The sequence below is a fragment of the Diorhabda sublineata genome, chromosome 9 (genome assembly GCF_026230105.1).
Source record: "Diorhabda sublineata isolate icDioSubl1.1 chromosome 9, icDioSubl1.1, whole genome shotgun sequence".
Classification (NCBI taxonomy): domain Eukaryota; kingdom Metazoa; phylum Arthropoda; class Insecta; order Coleoptera; family Chrysomelidae; genus Diorhabda; species Diorhabda sublineata.
Window position 1 is genome coordinate 5508985 of NC_079482.1, and position 24787 is coordinate 5533771.

Here is a 24787-nt window from a genome sequence, read left to right on the forward strand (position 1 = left end):
TAAAAATTACACAATTACAAACTTACTAAAATATTCTTTATTAACGTTCTTATTGGTATCTTTCAGTTTTATTTATTTTCGAATTTGAGATTACAGGTGTGAATACTTCATAATCGGCTACCATAAAGTTGTAATCTCCCATTAAAACAGATGGCGAAGCTCCTTCTCCATCATACGTATGTGGCAAATTTGAATAGCTGTCCATGTTAGTATTGCAATTGCTTGAAATTAGAAGATCAGCGCCAGCTCCAAATATCGGACCAGAACTGAAATAAATCCCAAACTATACACCCCTCTAGTGATTTCCAGTTATTTTTAATAGTTTACACTAATTTATCGAGAATTCTGATTTTATTTAAGGTGAATTGTGAATAAAAATTAATCTGTTCACTCACTCAGGATGATAACATATTGCAAACGGTTTCTTTACAAGATGAAATTGAGTAGGAGGGACATCTTGATGATTGTATAGAGTGAAAATAAATGCTCTGTCTGAATGGACGTAGTGGCTTTTCCCTGGTGGTCTTCCCCATGCAGCATCACTAAATCCTCCGCAGATTTCTCCTCTTTTACCCTGAAATCGACCAAACAAAAGTTCAACAAATGACTTGGATAAGGTTGAATTGAATGTAATTATTACATCAATATAACAAATAGGTTTAGACGTAATTTCTCAAACGTAGATAAATGCTGAATCTACATCATAAATCGATATAAAGATTTAAATTTTAATCATCAATGTTACTGGTACAAATTGTGGTAAAAACACAAACATGTGTATGTGGTTGAATTATTTTAAGAGAAAATAGAAGATATCTGGTGTTTTCTTCCACTTCGCTTCAGAGAGATTTGGTCATCCTTGCCTTGAGCAACACACCTAATTAATATTAATGATAACAGTACAAAAAAATATTTAAGCATTGATCAATCAAAAAATAGATTAATAAATTGTTTCAAAGTTATACATGACTATTTACAACTCAAAACTTGTCATTAATGTTTTTAAATGAAGGTATCCACTTACTAATACTATGACATATGTTGGTGAAACTCCATCACAATGCCTGTGAAAAGAAGATGCGGCATATCCATGACTACTGGCCCTATAAACCAGCCTCCAATTTTGTTTGCTATTTCCGTACCAAGCATTCAATATTCTCTGGAAATGGCTTTTGTCTTGGCCCAAAATTGAGGATCCTGGAAACATATGTGGAGATATTCTAGGTTTTAGACGTTGATCTTCAGAGGCTTCGGGGTATTTACTTGGTAAAGCTGCATGACGGTATCTCTCCAAGCTCAATTCCATTGGTACAGCACCAGTAGGTTCAACTTCTTCGGCAAACACTCTGCTATCTGTAAAAATATTTAAAAAAACATTAAGTCACTACTGTATACCAATTTGTATTATAAGTTACCTATGAGCAACAGACGAACATGATTTATAACTAAAGATAAATATTGACAAACTCTGGCTCTTTCCTCTTCAGTCCAATGATGTGTAGGCTGTGTAACTCCCGCTTGATATTTTGCCCATCCTAGAGCAGCTCTCCAAACATCCTCTTCCTCTAAACATAACTACAAATTAAAATAGTAATTATGATATTATACAAATTAATTCCTAAAAATCAGAACTTACATAATCAGAGGATATAATTTTAATCACAGCTTCTTTCGGAAGATTCAAGAATGAATTAGTTCGGACACATTCGGTAGCATTTTCACCAATAAAACTAACACATCTTTCAACAAAACCAGATGCAGCTTTTCCACCTAAAATTTAATTTTATTTATATATCAATACAAAACATTCAATTTCAAACTGCTGAATTTTACTGTACATATATATTTTTTATATTTATAAGTAAACATATTGGTAAATGACTAAATCTACTTGAAAGGGTTTCGGTAATAATAGGCAAATTACAAAAGAGTTTATATTACGATTTGGAAATACGTTAACTTATATTACACTTAAAACTGTTTATTTTATCGTTTAACTCGGTGGTGCCGTATCCTGGATCACTGTTATATTATCTCCTTTCAGCATTAATTTTCCAAGTTGTCTTCTGTTTTTGGTTTTCATATGAACTTCTTCAGCGTCATCTAATACGAGATTCATATATTCGTCGAAGCCAATGATGTGACCCTCAATACGCAAGTTTATATTTTCATATAACCAAACTTGTACTCGGGAACGATTCTGCAGGAATCGGAATATCAAGTTGATGGGTTGAACCATCACTTTTTGTATTTTTTGCGGCTTGAAAGACATTTTTGTAGATGTTTTTTTACTTAAAAGTACTATAAGTATCTCTTAGTTATGAATAACCTTACTTTATAAAACAAGCGCTAACAAAACGTTTGTCAATGGTCACTGTCAATTTCAATACCAACGGTTAAAAAAAGTCATTCTTCTAAGACGAACTATTTTGGCCTTTACTTAATCGGATATCAAGCTATACTCTTTACCTTAATAGGTAGAGGACGTTTGGAAATAAAAACAATTGTGATGACAAGGAGAGTAAATAAAATGTACACTTTTTGGATAACTGCAACGTAGAGAGGAAGATAGTTGAGATATTATTTTAATATTAAGTATACAAAGGGTTTGTATAGGACAATTAGGGTTGAATTTTAGTGTATTTTTATTAATACTTTACAATAAATTTAGAATGGCGTTTTTAATTTTTCATTTTTTCAATTTAGTGATTTTAAATATAGATCATCATTATAAAAGCCCGTGGTAATAAGCAGATTTTATTTATTAGTGTCTATATGATCTGAAAATAGAATATAAATGAGTAATATGAAATGAAATTACATACCAGGAGATTTATCATGAATATCCATTGCTGCAGATAAAAATGTGCAAGCAGATGGCACCGAGAGTGTAGAAGTAACATGATCTTCGCAAGCATTTCTAAGTTCGTCAACTCCCAATTCTTGAGCTAACGCCATCATTTCAAATATACCATTATCTTGAAGGAGTATCTGTAAAAAATATTATTATTGCGTGGATTCAGGGATATAATTGGACTATACTTCAAAGTTGATAGTTTTCTTTTGATATTCTTTTCCTTTAAATAACTCTATAAATGACTTTGCTTTTGGAGTTCATCCTGTCGATTTTAATGGAACCTCAGTTCATCTGTTTCTGTACATTTATATATTCTCAAAGCACTGTTTAATGTTTAGAATATTTACCTTTCCAGTGTAAATGTAAAGTAGGAACTGTTTAAATGTTTCTGGAGCAGTTTGTGGTAGTCGAATAGGAGTTGGGGTACCAGGAGCTGCAGGTGATACTGTACACCCAGGTATTCTGCAAATTTCACCTCTTTTTGCAGTTTGGAAACTTCTACATCTAAAGCATAAGATTAAAGTGATTTGTTGAGAAAATAAGATGAAATTTTTTTAATCAAATGATAATTATATATAATTCAACTGTTTAGTGTCCTATAATTTATACAAATTTGGGAATTTATTTGTTCTTAAATAACCATCAATAATTTTTCTAATGATACATACATTTTAAATTAATGCTTATGAATATGATGGCAAAGTTTGTGCTTGGCATGTGACAAAAAAGACTAATAAGACGAAATCTTTCAGCGTTTTTTAAATTAAAAAGTTTGAATATGGACAAAAGTGTATATCATGAATGTATCAGGTGTTTCACAAAAGAAAGATTAATATTTTGGAACACTCAAATAATAAATACGTATAACAATGTTTGATTACACAGGCTAACCTAATATATTTTTTGTATAGTACAAGGTTTCATGGTCAATTTGAATATAACAAGGATTAAGATCCAATAACTACATTTTTTTTGAAATATATCAAAATAAAGGATATCTACAATCTACAAATATATTCTACCGTTTTTCAAAGGAGAAAAAACTACTTTCTTGGCTTAATGCCTCGACGAAAATTGATTTACAACTCCTCCGAAGAGCGTGATATCAATCGACCCTTTCGTCGATATTAACATCCCCAATATCTAGCAATTGCAAGGAGAGGTTGTAACTACTGACTAGATTCAACGTTATTACGTCTCATAAAAGCATTTTAACAATCATTGTTCGGGCTTGGAACCCGAACTGAAAACAACGTCGAAGAGCCTCGCTATTTGGAATATATAGTTAAATATTCTCCAGCGAACGTTAAGTGGCGCCATCCTCACTTTCAACTGCGAACCACTAGTCAGGTAGAAATCTAGTGTAGCGTAGTAGTCGGTAATATATATTCCGATGGTAAATAATTATTTTTATACATTTTACACACCTCATTTATCATCGGATTATTGGGGATTGCCATCACCAGGGTCTCAAGCCCGAACGACGGATGTTAAACTGTTCTGATGAGACGTAATGACGTCGAAACTAGTCAGTAGTTACACCTTCTCCTTGTAATTGAGAGCCATTGGGGATGTTAATATCGAAAAAAAGGTCGATTGACATCACGCTCTTCGGATGAGTTGTAATTCAATATTCGTCGAGGCATTAGCCAGGAAAGTAATTGTTTTCTCCTTTGAAGAGCGGCAGAATTTATTGTCGAAATATTGAATTTCGAAATGATTTCAGAGGTGAATAGTAGAAATCCTGCATTTCGAAACGTTTGAATACTTTAAGTAAAAACCAGTCTTATAATTCATTCAGTAAGTTTTGATACAAAACGCTTATTCTCAAGATATTTTGGAAATAATTTCTGTTAAAGTAATTTTATTCATAATTAGGAGACTTAAATTTCTATTTTAAATTTGTTAATTAGTTTCCAGCAGTGGTTCACCATTTTTTCGAAGATTGAATTTTTTGAATCGTCGAAATAATTCATACTGAACATATTTTAAAGATGATATAAAGATAAGAATATAGTAATAATTAAACTACAGTCTGTAATTACATATTTAAATTTTTTGTTTGTCGATATAACCCCCTTTTACTTTTATTATTTCGGTGCACAATTTTGGCATTCTCCGTAACAATTTCGAAAAATAATCGTCGTCTATTTGTTTTTCAGGATATTCCAAAGATGTGAAATGGAAGTAAGAAACTGGTTTTCGACTTGTTGTTCCATAACGACTCAATCGGGTTGAAGTCATTACATTCAGTACATTCTTCCTTTCCAATTATTTCAAATACTTTGTACAGCTTCGAGAAATATTTGGGATGGTTGTCATACTGAAAAATAAATTTTGTGTCGATCAGGTTTTGGCCAGAATATACTACATTCACCTATATTTTTTTATAGCCTTGTTTTTTCAAAATCCCTTCAATTTCGACCAGTTCTCCATTCTCCAGGATTACACATTGATCTAAAATCTCTTCACAACAACTTCAAACATTAACTCATCACTCAACAAAACTCTCTCTAAATTAATTGATCTGAGCAGCTATCTATGGGCCAGGAAACGTTAATCACGTTTAATGATCAATATAAAACGTTTATCTTCAGCAGTTGTACTTTTTCGAGGCAGCTCTCAATGTTTTCTATCGCCAAAAATGCTGTTGGTTGCATATTTTTTCACGTTGCAGTCGAGGTATTTTTAATTCGGTGGCAATGGTACGATTGCATTTGTCTAGATTATGCAGATTAAGGCACGAGTTTCAACTAGTTTCTTGGTCTTACCCATTCTAAAGCTAACAAGTTTGAATTCACAAAAAGGTGTTTTGATAGTTCTTACAAATTTGGGAAGACAATGGGACCTACGTTTGAGCAATTGATACACGTAGATAGAATATTTTGAAATGGTTTCAAACCAAGTAGTTTTTCAGTTGAAAATTCTTTATCTCTATCATGAGAGTAAAGAAAATAGAAATTAAATTCAATTCCCTTATACCAGCCAAATATTTCCAAGTGTACCTTTTCTGCAGACCTTGGAATATCCTGAAAACTGATTGAACTCTAATAATTTTTTAACAGAATTCCTGATATAGTAAAACTAATTCTGGTAGCAAAACAAAATAGAATCAAAATGAAGGAAAATCATTGGACAAAATTGCCCATCAACGTTCATCGTTGATCTATATACTTATATGTGGATGAGTATTATAAGACATTTAAAGACGATTATGATAACTATAAAACAATAAGAAAAAAGTTGTGTAAAATAAGTCCCAAATTTCCTACATAGAAAGCTAGAAAACTGTAGAAAAAATAAAACATTATTGTATAGAAGATTAAAACAATTGGGAACGGAAAAAGTTAAAGTAATGAAGGGGATACTATGAGGAGCTTATGAGTTCAAAAGTTGAGGAGAAGATGACAGAAATAAGGAATACTACAGATTGCGAGAATGAAAGAAGAAATGGTAGAAGCAATTAAAATATTAAAGCTATAAAAAGCACCAGAAAGAGACAATATAAATGCTGAAATTATGGAATACATGGAGTACTAAAAGAATTATTAAACGAGAGAATGAATCAGGAAAACATAGTAGAAGATTGGAACTTACCAATTATATTACTCAGGTATAAAAGTGTAGAAAATCACTTTTAAAAGTAGATTAATAAAGAATTTTAGCATTTTTTCAGAGTGCGGTTATTTTTGATATAAAAAAAGCAAATGCAGATGATTTCATCTCGGAACTCAATCCAAAATGCATAACTTTGACATTCACTTATGAAATGGAAAACAATGGATTGTCACCTTGGTAATTGGGAATATAAATATGTTAAAATTTGATTTATTTATAAAAACACGTATGCAGATATATGCCAGTTGATTATTTCCATTTTCTGGTATGTCGTTTGATCAACTTCCCATTTGAAGTAAAGTAAATAATTTGATTGAGTATATATCGTACCATGATAGCTGATTCTACAGACTTGCACTCCTCCAAAGAAATGAGTTCTGATAAATTGAAGTTCTGGGCGTCTGCAGGCGAACTTGCTGTTCGTCTGCCTGCCGAGTAGGTCTTGCAAAAACTGCTTTAGACGGGATTATGTTAGACAGGAAGAGAATTTGCCGTGGTAGTATCGGTAAAACAGAGTCAGAACGATGACCTTTCTTCTATGCTCTAAACTATCTAAGTTTCTGGTCAACTCTGGATCGCCTATTAGTCGGAAGGCGTATTGATGGTCGCTGGTGATGTTAGCAGACTCAATATATATCATGATTTGCTGGTTAACGACTTTCTCTATGACCTTGGCAATGGTTGGGACTAAAGCAATCGGACGGTAGTTATTGGGAACCGTCTTTTTTCCTTTTATCAGTATTGCTTTAATCCGAGAAATTTCCCAATCTGCAGGGAAAAGACCTTTTTCATATGATTGAGAATATAGTTTTTATAACGGATTTGTTAGTTCAGCTGTGCAATTTTTCAATACGTTTGGTGGTATTCCATTTGGGTCAGTCGCTCTATTGATGTTCTGGTCTTTAAGAGGTTTTGCCACATCTCGGTGTTGAAATTCTAGATGTACCAACTCTAGACGTGCTGGGTGGTAGTTTTCCCCGCGAATCAAGAGTTGAATTTGAAGCAAACATGCGCCCCAAAAAGTCCGTTTTCTCTTTTGTGGTCACTGCGACTGACCCATAATCTCCAGGAAGATTTTGATCCATTTGGGCAATTGAGAAGTTTGCTTGCAGATATTTTTTGAAATAACAAAGTTTATACGATTTTCGGCTCTAGGATTTGAGCGATAAGCAGCATTTTTGTTGTTTGTTCGCTCTAGTGCAGTTTGTATAGGCTTCCACACCAGCCAAGATTATTTCTGAAACTTTGTTTGCATACACTAAGGGTCCAAGGAATTGAAGTATTATTTTCATTTCCTGGTATGTCGTTTCATCAATTTCCCACTAAATATTCAAAGATACAAAAAAATAAATAATTTGATTGAGGATACAACTGAACTTAACGGTTGTAAGAGGAAAAATAAGGAGGTAAGTCGATGAATCTTTCAAATTTTTTACATTCTTCTACTGCAATTTTAGATTTTCTTCATGCTTTTGGGTTTTTCTATTATTCTTTTTTTTAATATTAACTTTGCTTTAATCTGTTTTGTTTCAAAATTGAATATGACAAGAAGGGCTAAACAAAAGCTGTTTAAAAAAAGTAACTAATTACGTTCTACGAGTATTTTTCATCGCATTGTATACCTTTGAATTAACCGGTTACAAGTATCATCCTCTACTGGTTTTATCGAACCGTTCTTTCTCCTCCACATACGAGACGTTCTTCAAGTAATTGAAAAAGTGATTTATACAAGAGAAGTAACAAACAATAGATTTCACTCAATTCTCCCTAGCAGCTCATCTTTGATTACGACATCAAAGTAATTCATGACTGGGGTTTTATGAGACATTGTCTTTAAGTCTATTACGCACCTTTAGAAATTCATGGTAATGACGCTAATGATAAGACTCTTCTATTTTTTAATGGCTCTTGTTTAGAATTATGTTTGAAGATGTCTTCTTTGGACAATTACACTTTGATCTTCTGTTCTCATATGCAAGAGGGTATATAGGGTGATCCGGCCGTGGGTTATGAATAATGACAAAATTATTTATATAAAAACATATAAATATAATTTCTATATCGCATTTGGCAACGCTGTATAACCTTTCTACAGTATCAGTGTCAACTATCAGCAATATCTATGTATCTAAATTTCGTTAGATACTGTCCGAAAAAGGGCTTATTAATCAAAAACTATTTTTATTGTACTGGTTCACGATATATTTAATAAAATAGGATGAGCACTAACTAAAGGACTCTTCTACAAGGAATATTTTCATTAAATTCACACAATCCAACTTTACAACCATCCAGTTGTATCTCCAGTTATTGTGGATCTCCTGATTCTAATCAAGCTTATCAATTATGTCACATTATTATTATTATTCGATCTATTTTCAATAAATACAAGCCGTTCACATAACCAGCGCCTTTTCAAACTAATTTGCTATAACAAATTGGTGCCGAGGATCAAGAAAAACCGACTGAGCATTTTCGTGTGTCTTGTGCAAGTTTTCAGAGCCATTTCATTATTAACCCAACCAGTTTACTTCATTTTATTGACCGCATGTCTACCACAATGAATTAGAAACAGTTTCTCGAATTCGTGAGCTCACTCAAAGCTCTTATGGTTACCATATAAACCCAATATTCAATAACCTGTAACATGCCATTCGGCTTGTTCCGTTTTTCTTAAAACATTTTTGAATATTCTTTTGTTCACGTATTGCGGTACAGTAGTCACTTCGGATTTATTTATTCTAACTCTAACTCGAGTTTTTCGAAAAATTAATTTGTTATCAACTTCCCACTCTATTTAAGAAATTCAATAAAACCTCGAAATTGAATCGAATTGTTTATCTATCAACTATCTGATTTTTTTTATATTCGCTGGTAAGTTTTTCTTTGGTTTTTTTATTGTGCTCACTAAATTTTCATTTATCTTATGGATTTCCTTTTGTTCCAAGCAATTTTTGTATGATAGTTTTCATATAAATTCTATTTATTTGGGAAATAGAAAGAATAGAATAGAACAGATTCCTGTTTGATTATAATTTAAAAAATATAAATTCAGCTTTTTTTATATGTTAGAGTATAAGGTCGTTTTGCTCAAATCTGTTCTTTCTTCTTGTTCTTTCTTCCATAAGTTCCATCTGTGTTTCCTTTTCCTTCCTCATTTTATTTTTCCTAACCTAATCAAGGATCCAACCACCAGACTATGAATTCAAGTCACTCTAACATCTGGGTTAGAGTGCTACCACCATCCCAAATAAGTCCCAGCCTTATCTAATATATACACAAATCTTCTTTTGTTCGTTGTGTCTTATGCAGTTAATGCGAATTTACTATTTTTTCAATAAAACCTATTTATTGCTGAAACTTTTTTATTGTTCTTAGCAATAAATATTATTTTGGATAATCGTATCTCTTTTTTTATTAATTTCTAAAGTCCTTTGTTAAAGAGTTGGTGGCGTCCAATTTAATATTAATTATTCATTATTAATACCACTTTCTGAGGAAGAGTCTCCTGCCGGGGAAGACTATCTAGCAGTTAAGAATGTCACAAATCCAACGAAACAAGCCCCACTTACTACTTAATGCCTCAGTCGAATCGATTTATTTCAACAACGAAAAATACTTTAGCCAAAAGCGAATGTTGTCTCTCAGCATTACTTTTTATCTACTTACCAGATTAAAAAGCAAACCATTGCTGAGTTTGTTCCTTGACTGCAACTTTTATGGTGTTTGTAGGTGTAAAGCTAAAGTGTCTGTTGTACGAATGGGTTCGAGAAAACAACTTTTGCAAATTATCTGATTTAATTGATGTTATATAGTGGATTAAGTTGAATGACAAACTGAGACATTCATTCAGCTCATTGTATTCTAACCTAAAATTCACTTGTCAATACAAAAATATGCTGATTTGAGTTATTTACGTAAAACAACGGTTAATGCTCAATCGGAAAGGGGTGGTTATCTCAATTATTTTGATTTGAGTAAGTTTGAATGGGATGTAGAATTAAATCAGTTCAAATTATCTGGGATTTCATGCAAAAAAAGAAGGCTATAATTGAGTCCAGTTAATATTTCATCAATTTTGAACATGAACAGATTTGGCTAGGGAGACCGTTCTATTCTTTGTGGAAGTGTTCTCGGTCTACGCTTTTTTATATTCATTCATTCATTTTGTGCCTATAGTCTTAGACTGGAAACAATTAGGCAATTTAAGAAAACAGCTTATCTACTTCAAAATAGCGGCCGTGGGGTAAACAATATAATCTAATAAAATTTCATCTTCACCTTTTTGATTACAAGTAAAACTATAGTTTTCTACACACTAAAAGACAGAAACCTTTTGACGTCTGAAAATATTTTCCCCAACATATCTAAAAAAAGGTATTTCATTATAAAGAGAAGACAAAGAAGGTGGAAACGTGAAGATGAATTCTGAATTTTTGAAGTTATACGTGTTTTATACCACAAATATTTGAATCGAACGAATCACTTTTCTAGGTTAATCACAACATTGCATAGTCGAAAAATAACCAATCACCAAACGACTTTTTTGGGAGGAAGTTTCGCACTTTGTTAAGTAGCAATCATTTAAGAAGACCTTTCGCAGTTTAAATGAAAATAATGAGGTCTAAAATACAACAAATAACATCACAAATAAATTTGTACTCAGAAGTTTACGACAAGAGCATTTGTTTACCCCACATCGGCCATTTTTCAATGAGCATAAGCTTATTTTGACAATTGTCAAATTTATAAAAATCTTCTTTTTCCTCATAGTTACCGTGAACTATATACTAGTAAGTAATCAACGCAGTTTAAATAGTCTTGGTCTATTGTAGTTTACTTTTCGGTTATTCGTTTATAGTATGGAAGGGAGAGAGAGGGAGAAAGATCTGTGAAAATTTCATCTTCACCTTTTTGATTACAAGTAGAACTATAGTTTTCTACACAGTAAAAGACAGAAACCTTTTGACGTCTGAAAATATTTTCCCCAAAATAATAAAAAAAATGTATTTCACTATAAAGAGAAGACAAAGAAGGTGAAAACGTGAAGGTGCATTCTGAATTTTTGTTTTATACCACAAATATTTGAATCGAACGAATCACTTTTCTAGGTTAATCACAACATTGCATAGTCGAAAAATAACCAATCACCAAACGACTTTTTCGGAAGGAAGTTTCGCACTTTGTTAAGTAGCAATCATTTAAGAAGACCTTTCGCAGTTTAAATGAAAATAATGAGGTCTAAAATACAACAAATAACATCACAAATAAATTTGTACACAGAAGTTTATGACAAGAGCATTTGTTTACCCCACAGCGGCCATTTTTCAATGAGCATAAGCTTATTTTGACAATTGTCAAATTTATAAAAATCTTCTTTTTCCTCATAGTTACCGTGAACTATATACTAGTAAGTAATCAACGCAGTTTAAATAGTCTTGGTCTATTGTAGTTTACTTTTCGGTTATTCCTTTATAGTATGGAAGGGAGAGAGAGGGAGAAAGATCTGTGAAAATTTCATCTTCACCTTTTTGATTACAAGTAGAACTATAGTTTTCTACACAGTAAAAGACAGAGACCTTTTGACGTCTGAAAATATTTTCCCCAAAATAATAAAAAAAATGTACTTCACTGTAAAGAGAAGACAAAGAAGGTGAAAACGTGAAGGTGCATTCTGAATTTTTGTTTTATACCACAAATATTTGAATCGAACGAATCACTTTTCTAGGTTAATCACAACATTGCATAGTCGAAAAATAACCAATCACCAAACGACTTTTTCGGAAGGAAGTTTCGCACTTTGTTAAGTAGCAATCATTTAAGAAGACCTTTCGCAGTTTAAATGAAAATAATGAGGTCTAAAATACAACAAATAACATCACAAATAAATTTGTACACAGAAGTTTATGACAAGAGCATTTGTTTACCCCACAGCGGCCATTTTTCAATGAGCATAAGCTTATTTTGACAATTGTCAAATTTATAAAAATCTTCTTTTTCCTCATAGTTACCGTGAACTATATACTAGTAAGTAATCAACGCAGTTTAAATAGTCTTGGTCTATTGTAGTTTACTTTTCGGTTATTCCTTTATAGTATGGAAGGGAGAGAGAGGGAGAAAGATCTGTGAAAATTTCATCTTCACCTTTTTGATTACAAGTAGAACTATAGTTTTCTACACAGTAAAAGACAGAAACCTTTTGACGTCTGAAAATATTTTCCCCAAAATAATAAAAAAATGTACTTCACTATAAAGAGATGACAAAGAAGGTGAAAACGTGAAGGTGCATTCTGAATTTTTGTTTTATACCACAAATATTTGAATCGAACGAATCACTTTTCTAGGTTAATCACAACATTGCATAGTCGAAAAATAACCAATCACCAAACGACTTTTTCGGGAGGAAGTTTCGCACTTTGTTAAGTAGCAATCATTTAAGAAGACCTTTCGCAGTTTAAATGAAAATAATGAGGTCTAAAATACAACAAATAACATCACAAATAAATTTGTACTCAGAAGTTTACGACAAGAGCATTTGTTTACCCCACATCGGCCATTTTTCAATGAGCATAAGCTTATTTTGACAATTGTCAAATTTATAAAAATCTTCTTTTTCCTCATAGTTACCGTGAACTATATACTAGTAAGTAATCAACGTAGTTTAAATAGTCAATTGCTTCGACTATTGTAATTTACTTTTAATTTATTCATTTATAATATGGAAGAGAGAGAGAGGGAGAAAAATCTGTGAAAATTTCTTAAATATCAGTGACGTCACATTAGCAGCAGGGTAAATTTATTTTAGGTTATATTTCGTATAACGCAAGTTAATGAAAATTTCAATAATGAAATGCTTGAGATAAAAATGATATTGAAGTTTTTGCATACCATACTCTTTGTCTACACTAGCGCCATTCTGGAAGGTTTTTGAACTGTTACTTATCATATACAGCTGGACACTTTATCTACTTTGTTTTCACTACCATCCATAGGCTATATATGTCACGTATTAGTTTATTTTTATTTTAATAAAAGCTTCAGTGAAACGTATACTTATTTTGGCAATAAACATTATTACAAAATTCTAGTTTATCATGAAACAGACAGAGAACTGAGAATATTCGAAGTGTCAATAATTGCGAGTAATGAAAAGATTCATTTCCTGATGATGGCGGGATTCAACAATTCGGACCGGAAACGAGCGCTTCAAATCAGAAGCAATATCAGAGGAATGAAATTTATTTCCACTGAAATCTACATTTCAGTCTCTGAATCTGCAGATATTTAGATACATTTTATTGTATTATTGAAAGTATCAAAAATTATTGTTTGTACAGCAACATATTCAACAAGATAATTTTGAATATCGAACTTTAATTTCGCGGAGAAAATATTTATATTGTTTTAATATATTTTTGAATATCAATGTGTGTAGTTCATTTTTCTGTTACACCCTATGTAAATTTAGTAACCGAACAAACCCTAAAATATGTTCAGTTTGAAAATTAGGGTAGTATAAGTTAAACTTTTTTCTAAATACGTTGTGAGGATTAATACCTTGCCATCATTATAACTCTATGAGCCAATACCCTTTCTTCTTCCCTTCCAAGAATGAAAACAATATCTGCGGAATCGGTATCTTCCGATAATCTTCGGAGATCATCAAGAAGACGAGGAACTCCTGCAAGTGCTTTGTCTGCTGGTAGCACAGTACTTAAACCACCTATTCTTGAACCCATTTTATATTTATAATGATCACTATCTGAAACTAAATATAAGGATATAATATATATTTTTTTAATTTCTGTATTCTTACACTTTTTATACGTTCTCGCTGATAAATATCTTGATTTAGGGTCTCTTTTAATTCATAATTGATTTTTTAATAGACAATACTTTAGAACAAATGTAGGTTAAAATAAAATCTCTTCAACCTTACAACAAAACAGATCATACATCAAAATGTAGAAGATTTTTCCTCACTATATGTACAAAGACTTTCTCAACAACTTCCTTGTAACAATTGAGGACTCCGCAGCAAGAATGACGCAGCTCCATAAAAGTCGATTTTGAGAAAATAAAAAAAAACTTTTATACGCCATAGTTTATTAGATACCACTTTTATGTTTTAAACTGCCAAAAGCACGTACCTTAACAATTACAAATACCGAAAATCTTCTAAAAATATAATATTTTAAAGCAAATAAAAAGTTGTTTTTTAATGGATCTACGTCATTCTTGCACCAAAACTTCAAAAAGTGTGCGTGTCTGCAATAATGAAAGAGCTAAAATTACATTTGAACGCAAAATTTGTATATATTTATTACATAAACTTTATTCAATGTTACTCATTAAACAAAAACAATAATAATAAGTCATAGAATCTAATACTATTCAATAGTTTCTTCGTAGTTTCTTCGTCGTTGGTCATTTCGACGTCACTACCTGTGTTCCCCTGAGCAAAAGTTAATTTTTCATAGTAAGATAGGTCGTTTTTTGGCACGTATTGATTTGCCAGCACCATCACGTTGTCATATTTTACTTTTTTCAATGGCAATTTTTCTTTATACAGTTGATTTGGTGCTGTATTGGTATCTAACGTAGAACGTTGAATATTGAATGTACTATAGATAGGTACATTACAAGACTCGCTGCACTGGATTCCACTGTTTGCTTCATATAAAATCAGTTTGTATTTGCTTATCGCAAATTTCTGTCTATGCTGGTTGATGACTGTTTTCTTAAAATGTGGCTTTAAATAATTTACAAAGTCAAAAATCATGTTTTGTTCTACTGGGACCACTTCAAAGTTTCTGCTGCATTTGCCATAATGTGTCATATATTCTTGAGGAGTAAATATTCGTTCGATTTTTCGTATTGCTTTTTCTACAACCCCAAATGACCTGTCACATGGCAAGAAGGAGTGGCCAGGTTCAGGATATCGATGAAGAATCGACTGAAACTGTTTAGTTTGGCCCAAAGTGGATAGATATTGTACTAGGCTTCCGTTCTTGTTTTGAGCAGCGCAGTTGTCTGAGAAGATGTACAATGTTTTCACATTCTTGAACATTATATTTTTTAAATAATGATCTAGGAAGCTAATGGATTCATTGGGTGTCTTTTTGCCAGTGGTTTCATCATACATGTAAAAATGCGAAATTCCTATTTGGCAGAATAAATGCAGAAATTAAAAACCCATAACTGCCTAAGATAAAATGTATCTCCAGAGGGGACTTTAGGTAAAGGTGCATTCTGTTGATGATCAAAGCAGAGTACTTATACCTCGGGATTATTTTTAGCTTCTTCTGTTTTTTCTTTGAGTGCATCAAAGAATACTTGAGCTCTGCTTACATGGAGCTGTTTAGAAGTTTTAATTTGGTTTAATTCTTCATCGGGTAAGGGTAGCTTAAGTTTATTTTCATATTCGTCGCAAGTCTTGTAAGTGTCGGACAGTGGGCTGCCAAACGAAATATTAAAATTAGCCTTGAAATATCTAAAGTAGAAGTCGTAAGTCACTTTCGGACGGAAATGATGTTTTTTTTCTTTTAGGCCATATATATCAAACATATCTTTTTCATATTTTTCTAGATATAATTCATACAGCTTCTTGACATTTAATTCCGGTGAAAGATACATTTTATTATTATTTTTTTGACGACTGTAATGAGACGATCTCTTGGGAAAACTGCGAATATGGCTATCTACTTGCTCAACGATTTCTGAGGGGATCATGTTGGGTCTAGTGTGATGCTTTCCACGACCATCCTTAGGAGATGTGATAGCGTCGTTATATTTTAAGAAAACTGACAAGCGATCAATTCTTTTAGATGATATACCATGAACCGCACCAAATGCTTTTTTGCATACTCGGTGGGATTTTGAACCAATACGAATATACCATTTCCTGTCTTAGGACGTTTTCTGGTTACTTCTGATGTACTTATTAGGCCTACAAGGTAAGTATCCTGCATTACTTTTTCGCCAATTTCATTAAATTTATTTAAGATCTGCGTTCTCTCCTGTTCATTAAAGTTTTCGAAACATTTAAATTTGCATTTACAGTCTTCGCCAACCACTCTAGGACCGACCATTTTGTTCACACTATTAAGATGTCTTGCTCCAGTAGCCAAAAGTTCCAAACTATCACTATCACTACTTGATGTGCTACTGTCGGCTGTATCTGCCACATATTCATCACTGGAACCACCACTAAAAGGTTCAGGTTCACTGTCCAATTCCTCTAACATATTACACTTGTTATAAACTCAAAAATAACAACTAAGAATATTATAGCAAAGGTAGAAAACTAACGCAAACAGTTAAATTACTAAAATATCTAATAAACGTCAAAACAAAATGCGATGCGCGTTTGGGGCAAGAGCGACGTAGCTGCGGAGCTACGTTTTTCTTGCTCCAAACACAGTATGACGCATCTCCTTTATTACATGCTTTAGTATACCCAATCACCATAGCTGCGTCGATCTTGCACCAAACGATAGCTAATATTTTGATCATTGTAAACAGCGCATAACCCCGATTTTCGTTAAAACTGGAGCTGCGTCGTTCTTGCTGCAAAGTCCTCAATTGTGACGTTGGACAGACATCTCACTATTTATGAAACTAGATGAAAGAGCCACCAATCCAACAAGAAAACTGCATTAACACAAACCATGAGATATCAAAAAAAATATTCATTTATTTATGAATTAAATACAGGGTGGCATAATGGAACGTGCATATTTAAAAAATTTGTTTTTGTTTTTAATAATTATACGAAACTCATCTAACCGTGAACGGAAATTATTGAGTTGATCGATGTTTCTCGGGTTATTAATGTAGACTTTTTGTTTGAGGTATTCCAACCAAAAAAGTCAATAGGCGTCAATAATGAACTACAAGTAGGTCATCGGGTATCTTTTCTTTTCGAAATCAGTCTGTCTGGGAATATCTGTTTCGGAAACATCATTAAATGATTTAACGTTTGACTGGTAGCTCCGCCTTTTTGAAACCTAGTCCTAGAATTCACTATTCTTGAAGTTTCAAGTCGAAGAAACTTTCCAGCATCGCAATATGACGTTCGATATTAACAATGACTTTTTGCTCTCTTCTTAAAGAAAAACAAGGACCAATTATTCCTTTGCCTAAGATTGCTGCCCATACTGACACTTTAGGTCATTGCACTTGTTTCTATTGTTTCTTCGTACAAATAGTCGACGTGAAAATGAGGCAACGGATTGTTATGAAATTTCACTGGAAACCTGGGAAAACTGCAAATGAAGCTTATCATTTATCGAAGAAAGTGTATGGCAATCAATGTTTGTGGCGTCCACGTGTTTTTAAATGGTTCAAGCGTTTTCAAGATGGCCAAGAAGATGTTGAAGATTATTCACATGCAGGTCGCCCTTCCAAATAAAAAACGGATGAAAATATGACCACTGGCTAAGTATTAGTGCAGGAAATTTTACATGAAAATTTTAATATGAGAAAAGAGTGTGCAAAGCTTGTACATAAAAACCTGACATTTGAACAACAAGAACAACGAATCAAATCTGCATTTAAAGGAACAAGATTTGAGTCTGTTGAAGGTATGAACGAAAAAGTGAGGCTCGTCTCGAAGGGACTGATAGAAAAAGATTAGATAGGAGGAGTTTATGGAAGGTGATAGTAAATAAATATACAGAGGTCGGCATACATCAGGCAACAAGTTTGCATTAAAAGGAGAAAATGCACCGTCGAAATGAATTTATTCAAATTACAAAAGGGATTGAAAAAAGGTTACCCTTGTAGGAGCCCCCAGACTTGAACGACGGGGCTTAGTTTGGGCCAAGGCTGGGAAATTGACCTTGGCAAACCAATAATGGCCCAAACCTGGTTGAAGTCTGGGTAACTTAGCTCCGGCATATAGTCAGACAAGCTAGGCAGAACTCTGAATAACAATATAAAGTTTTGTTCCAATATCCATAATATATTTCTTAACATTAAAAGTAATAATTTCCTATGAATAAAATTCTTTTACGCATAAAAGACAATAAAAATAGTATCATTTCTTATTATGTTTAATTATCTAACCAATATTTTTATGTACATTAATAAGTAGAGTGTATTAATAGAAATTTGTCATAAAACTATAATTTTATTAACATCATCATCATCATCATCGCTTTTGGCGCTTTAAAACCTTTTTTTTTGAGGTGGATTACTCCTAGTTTTCTAATTGTTATTTTCTTTATAGTTTGTCGTTTGTTTTGGCTGCTTTTGTTATTATTTTCCATTCTTTTCGGTTTCGGCATTTTACTCTCCAGGTTTCTATATCGAGTGCACTTATGTCCTCCTCTATTTCGTTTCTCCAAGTTTTTCTCGGCTTGCCCTTTCTCCTTGGCCACAATGGGATCCATTGCGTTATTCTTTTGATCATTTCAATTGGTTATCTCCTCGCTCCGGCCCAGTTGAGCCTTTGTACTTTTATGTATCTCACTATATTCTCCTTCTCCAATTCTCTCTCTATTTATTCGTTATTATTTGCCGTTATTTCTCTTTCCTGTGTTATGTTTGTGCCTGATATAGTTCTCATTATCTTTCTTTTGGTTCTTTTAAGTTCTTCTTCTTCTCTTTTGTTTATTACTGTTATTTCCATCGCAAATGTGATTAATGGTCTTATTAGGGTTTTGTACATTTTTATTTTGTTTTGTTTGCTTATGTTTTTGTCTTTTAGTACTTTTTTGTTTCTTCCATAGGTGTGATAGCCTTTTGTATCCTATCCTTTATCCTCTCTCTCTGGTTACTTATCCCAACGTTATTCCTAGATAGTTAAAGGTCGATACTGCTTCAAAATTGTATTTGCTAGTTTTCAGTTGGTTTCGTCTGTGTTCTGGTTTTCCTCCTATTTTCATATATTTTGTTTTTTCTGCATTTATTCCCAGTCTGTAATTTCTTGCTTCTTCTTCTAATTTGTTGATCGATTTTTTTAATTCCCTCTGTCCATTTGCTATGATCTTTGCATCATCTGCGTATAAATTTTATTAACAATATATTAAAAATCAATTTTTATAAGCAACCAGCCTGGCCCAGGGTTGCAGACCAGTCTTGGGTTTATCTAGGTAACAAGGCTTGGTCCAGGCTTGCAGACCCAGAGTCCCACCAAATCTGAGCTAATAATGGCTTCCAAGCTAGGGCCGGAATTGTACATACTTGGCCCAATATGGGTGTTCAAATTGATGTGAGGCATGTCAAGCTGTCGGCGAAGAGTTTCAAATTCTTCTTCAATTGCAGTTCGGAAGTCGGGAAGGGTCCTGCTCCTCCTGTAAAAACGCGGTCCTTGAGAGGCCCCTTAGGAAGAAATCACTCAACAAATCCTCGTCTGCCTATCCATGGATACCTGTCCAATTCGAGACTGTTGCCTGACTTATATATCACCAGTCTCGTTATTTGAAAGCTACACCTCGTAAAGTTGATTTTCAATGAAGAATTCGAAAAATTGTAATTTCTAAACTATTCAAAGACAAATATTGCGATATGAAGTGATCTATGTAAAATCTTATTGTCCTTACCTTTCTCCGAATTTCTTTCGTTATTTTTATTCCAATGTTGCCAGCTACTTCTTAATATGGAGATGTTACAGTATTTATTTTAATACAAACAATACAAGAAATATTTACTATGTCTCTTATTGAATGAACGTTTTTTTTTGATTTCATATTAAAAATATATAATCAGAAATTCTGTCGAATTAAAAAATAGATCTATTTATTTTTAAACGAAAAATTGAAATAAATCTATATGAATTTTTTTGAGTGTACTGGTTTTTAATTATATTTATTGTGACTACAAATAATGTGCATGTCATAATCTATAATAAAAACACAGATAACATCTCTGACTATAATTTGTATGCAGACAAGATTTAAATACATAATGAAAATACTTACCATTCAGCACATGATATTACCACACATTCCAAACAATTAGGTATATCCGTTAAATTGAAACGCTACTTGTTGTCACAATAACTTAAAACTGTCTATTTTTCTATTTGAGATGATGGATTTGGATGCTGGCTGCTACAATTTTAATCTTTACCTCACTGGTCAGGTACATCGTAAAGGTAAAATATTTGTTTTGCTCAACAGATTTCAGTTGGCCAGAAAAATATTGTTCAAAATAATTCGTCAACTGGTTTTGTGAATTTAGTTGTGATGCTATACTAGCTGGTTCTGTTTGAATCAAAACAAGTCTCATTTTCTTCAAACCGGCATTCTTCAGGTTTACTGCCCTCGCAAAGACCGCGTTGCCAAATCGTATTTCAACAACGACGAATGAGTCACAATGATGAAGTAAGAAGGATGGAACAGCTTATGTTTATTATTATATAACTTCGAGAGATTTTTTTTTCAGGTAGATTATTATAAAAGTCGCGTTATAGTATGATAGGTAAATACAAAAGTTAAATTTCTATAGAATTAATTTTTATTTTGTAATAATTTAAAAACGATATTAATAAAAATATATATAAATATAAGGGATTAAGCAATAAATTATAACGTAAATTGTCTAATTTCTCTGCAACATTCACAGACAATTCACAGCATCATCGGAATGGAACAAAATTTTTTTCATCGATAAATGCTGTTTTTGTTTGTTGTTAATTAACTTTAGCAACAAAACGTGACAGCAAATCAGCAAAATAATGGCATTTTCCTTTATCTAAATTATCAATAAAAAATTACACCACACTACACATACACCGGTATGCAAATGCGTAGATACGCGCGATTTCTTTCGTCGTGACGTCATGTTGGAATCAAAATGTGTAATGTAATGAAAACTGTAAAAATAAAATAAAATTTTATTTTGATTCCAAAAGTAATATTTGATACAAAGACATGAATATTATTAGTATTGGTTGGCGACAATGCAATTTCGGTTTGTAGTATAAAATAAAACATTTTTTTCAACGAAATATACTTTTTAATCAATTATATTTTTTCCATTTTGCTCATTGATCTTTTGCCACCTTTTTTCCAGCTTTATGATTCCGCGATCATAAAATTTCTGGTCCTTATCAGAAAAGTAATTGAACCAGGTGCGATTGAGGATCATCGTCATTTGTGAAAGTTTGACCATTCAAAGAATTCTGCAAACTTCGAAATAAATGGTACCATAGAATAATTGGTACACTAGTTTCCCACGAGTTGCCAAAGATGTATGAAGCCTTGCATTATCTTGGTGGAACGCAAACCTTTCCGATTTGACAATTCTGGCCGTTATTCTTTGATTGATTCATCCAGTTTCATCAATTGTTGATAGTAAACATCAGAATTGATCGTTTGGTTTCTTCAAAGCAGCTCAAAAAACACACTTTGTAATCCCACTAAACTGATAGCATGACCTTTTGTTGTTGTTTTTCAGCTTTCGATGTGGTTTGTGCTGGTTCATCGTGTTTGCTCCATAATCGTTTTATTGTGTTAAATGAATTTCTTTCAATTGACGAGGTATCCAAATATCAAAGTTCTTAACTAGCACAAGACATGTTATCAATTGTTGTGTGCTATACATGTAGCCTCTTCGCACATTTATATGACGATCCTCTTCAATTATGTCTTTGATTTGATCATCCTCAACTACAGTAGGCCGACCAGAACGTTGCTCATCTTTGAGGAAAACATTTTCAGAACGGAATATTTTATACCAATTCTGACACGTGTAAGCAATCAGCACCACAAACTTCACATATTTCTTTGTAAGCCACAGCCGCTTTTTTCCTTTACGGAAAAAAAAGTAAAATATGCCGAAAATGTTCGATTCTGCACTCCATTTAAAATTAACCCACAACTAAAATCATGCACAACTTGCTTCTAAAATCAATGTGACCAGTATCACGTGACAAACGGCAAAGTACAGCACTAACGTAAGTTATTAAAAAAACAAAGTAACGCTCTCTATCAGTAAAAACCGAAACTACTCAGTGGCCAACCTTGAAAATATATATATGGTTATTGAATTTACCAAATAACACGTGCTTAAGGCTCCTTATAGTATATATTATAGATATATTTTAGTCATTTTTGTTTTAATTATAGATACTTTGCATTGTATGGAACTATACTTTTCAAAATGAATGGAGGAGACACATAAAGACGTAAATAAGTGATTGCCAGCAAAATATTATTACGAACAAGTCCACGACATAGGTTGTGAGGCCGGTTCTGTCCGGTTATAATGGAATTTTAAAATTTGGTTAATAGGGGCCATCCATAAAATACGTCACACGTTAATGGGGTGGGAGGGTATCACCAAAGTGTGACATCGTGTGACAAGGGGCATGGGGGTCAATAGTTTTGTGACGTCACATGTTAAAATATAAAATACTAAAACGCAAAGTTTGGATGTGAATTGAAAATTTAAAAAATTTTATGAAATATTGGACTATATGTTGATTTTATTAGATTATTATTTAATAAAAATAAGTAAAAAATGAAAATAGCTGTTTTCTCCCGATTATTTTTAAATACATACATAAATTTTAAAAATGTGTGACGTCACATCAGGAGGGGGGGTTATAAAAATGTGACAACCTGTAATAAGGACAGGGGGAGGTGTTCAAAAGTCCTAAAATTCGTGTGACGTACTTTATGGATGGCCCCATACGCTGAATCGTTTGAATTTTCTGCGCGCATTTATTGTATATTTTTTATAAACAGGGGCGAGTTGTTTATGTTACGTTTTTTTTGAATTAATTTCTAGGAAGGTCTTATTATTTATTTGTTTTTGTTTGCTTACTTTCTAGAATTCTAAAAATGTCATTTCTGCTATATAAATCGAGCATGTTTAGCATAGTTAGTTAGTTTATAATAAATAGTCATAGTGAACAAAAGGAAATAGAAAAGTAACTAATAAATTTAAATAAATTATATAAGCTAGTTAAGTATTAGTGATTAAGTGATAAGCTATTATATAATTTGTTAAGTTTAGTGGAAACATTTAAATAAATTAGGTGAGTAAAAGACAGTGTTCATAAATTCACCCTACCGATAGAAATAGTATAAATTGGAAAATAAGAAAAACAATATATAGGTAAATTTCCAACTAGGCTGAAGTCGTTTTAGTTTCTAATTCTACATGTGAATTGATAACAACATAGAATAGGAATTGTATGACCTAACCTCAAAAATTTACAACATTTGTTTAGCATATTTTAAATTAATTTTATCCTCTCGACTACCGGTTCCTATCCAAGTTTTCATTAATTGAAAAACAAGTATTTAATACCAGTTCCTTTGGTATTTCGATTAGTGTTTTTGCATGTAGCCTCGGCTCAATTCCGCATATTATCATTTTATAATAGAAAATACAATCTTTTATAATAAAATAATAACAGTTAGGGCAACTCTACAATAGTCTTTAATACTGGCTAAGCCGCTAAGTATAAAAAGAATATCAAAAGCACACAAGAACCCGGTGAATATTTACAATTCTAACTTAATCTTAATTACCAAGAAAACATTTTGAATCCAGCGTGACGTCATGCGCGAGGCGTGTCAAATTTGAGCCGAAAATTCAGCATATGGTGTATGTGTAATCGTGACCTTTAGTATAAGACTGTGATCATAGCCTTATTTGAGATTATTGATTTGCTGGAAGCACGACGGAATCCATTGGTTCAACTATATGAGGTATAATTCAAGATATTTTTAAGGACTAGAACAAGTATAGGCAAAGTTTTAACAGATAGAAATATCAGAATTTTTCCATTTACTGTGTGTTAAAAGAAGAGTCAGAGTCGGAGTCGGAGTCGGAGTCGGAGTCGGAGTCGGAGTCGGAGTCGGAGTCGGAGTCGGAGTCGGAGTCCGAGTCGGAGTCGGAGTCAGAAGAAGAATCAATCTTTTTTGTTAGATAGGTGAGAGTGGAATACCGTTTGAGACTTTCATATGTTCCACCGCTAGATCCGCCTATGTAGGTACCGGTCTTAATCTACTAAGCCAGAGATGACTTACTGCTTAGGCCTCGGGAAGCAACTACTTTTGCTTTTTCTCAAAGCTTTTTCCATTTTTTATACAGTGTCATTCCTAACAATTTCCATAAAGCTTCTTGTTTTATTTGGAAAATACATGAATATGGAATAAAAACTTATTTTATTTCAAGACGTAGAATTTGATCTGATCTTGATTAATTCATTTTCTGTTATTTGGGTGAAGCTTTGCATGGCGTTATTTAAATAAACAACTAACTATGTATAATTGTTTAATTTTGATTATAGTTATATAGTCATAGAATGTTATGAAATTTTTTTGTGAATTCACTTTTTAAAATATTCTC

At 32.6% G+C, this 24787-nt stretch overlaps 2 protein-coding genes across 2 annotated transcripts; both read right to left on the reverse strand.

Moving 5' to 3' along the window:
• Window positions 1-14: 14 nt before the first annotated feature.
• On the reverse strand, window positions 15-20494 carry LOC130448700 (uncharacterized). The gene is made up of 9 exons (XM_056786176.1): window positions 20401-20494; window positions 14033-14243; window positions 3205-3361; window positions 2826-2991; window positions 1637-1770; window positions 1416-1575; window positions 1025-1353; window positions 396-574; window positions 15-266 (listed from the first exon to the last, which is right to left on the reverse strand). Exons 2-9 carry the CDS (start codon window positions 14212-14214, stop codon window positions 50-52), a joined length of 1524 nt encoding a protein of 507 aa, XP_056642154.1. The 5' UTR covers window positions 14215-14243; window positions 20401-20494; the 3' UTR covers window positions 15-49.
• LOC130448701 (probable small nuclear ribonucleoprotein E) lies at window positions 1867-2368 on the reverse strand. The gene has a single exon (XM_056786177.1). The coding sequence runs from the start codon at window positions 2270-2272 to the stop codon at window positions 1994-1996; it is 279 nt and encodes a 92-aa protein (XP_056642155.1). The 5' UTR covers window positions 2273-2368; the 3' UTR covers window positions 1867-1993.
• Window positions 20495-24787: the final 4293 nt, after the last annotated feature.

Bases quoted from the DNA above. Each gene is read 5' to 3' on its own strand.
- LOC130448700 (XM_056786176.1), bottom strand. From the start codon at position 14,214: ATGGGTTCAAGAATAGGTGGTTTAAGTACTGTGCTACCAGCAGACAAA. The intron at 1,771-2,825 runs GTATGTAATTTC...ATTAAATTTTAG, and splicing joins TATTCATGATAAATCTCCTG to GTGGAAAAGCTGCATCTGGT. The intron at 1,354-1,415 runs GTAACTTATAAT...ATATTTTTACAG, and splicing joins TGTTCGTCTGTTGCTCATAG to ATAGCAGAGTGTTTGCCGAA.
- LOC130448701 (XM_056786177.1), bottom strand. From the start codon at position 2,272: ATGTCTTTCAAGCCGCAAAAAATACAAAAAGTGATGGTTCAACCCATC.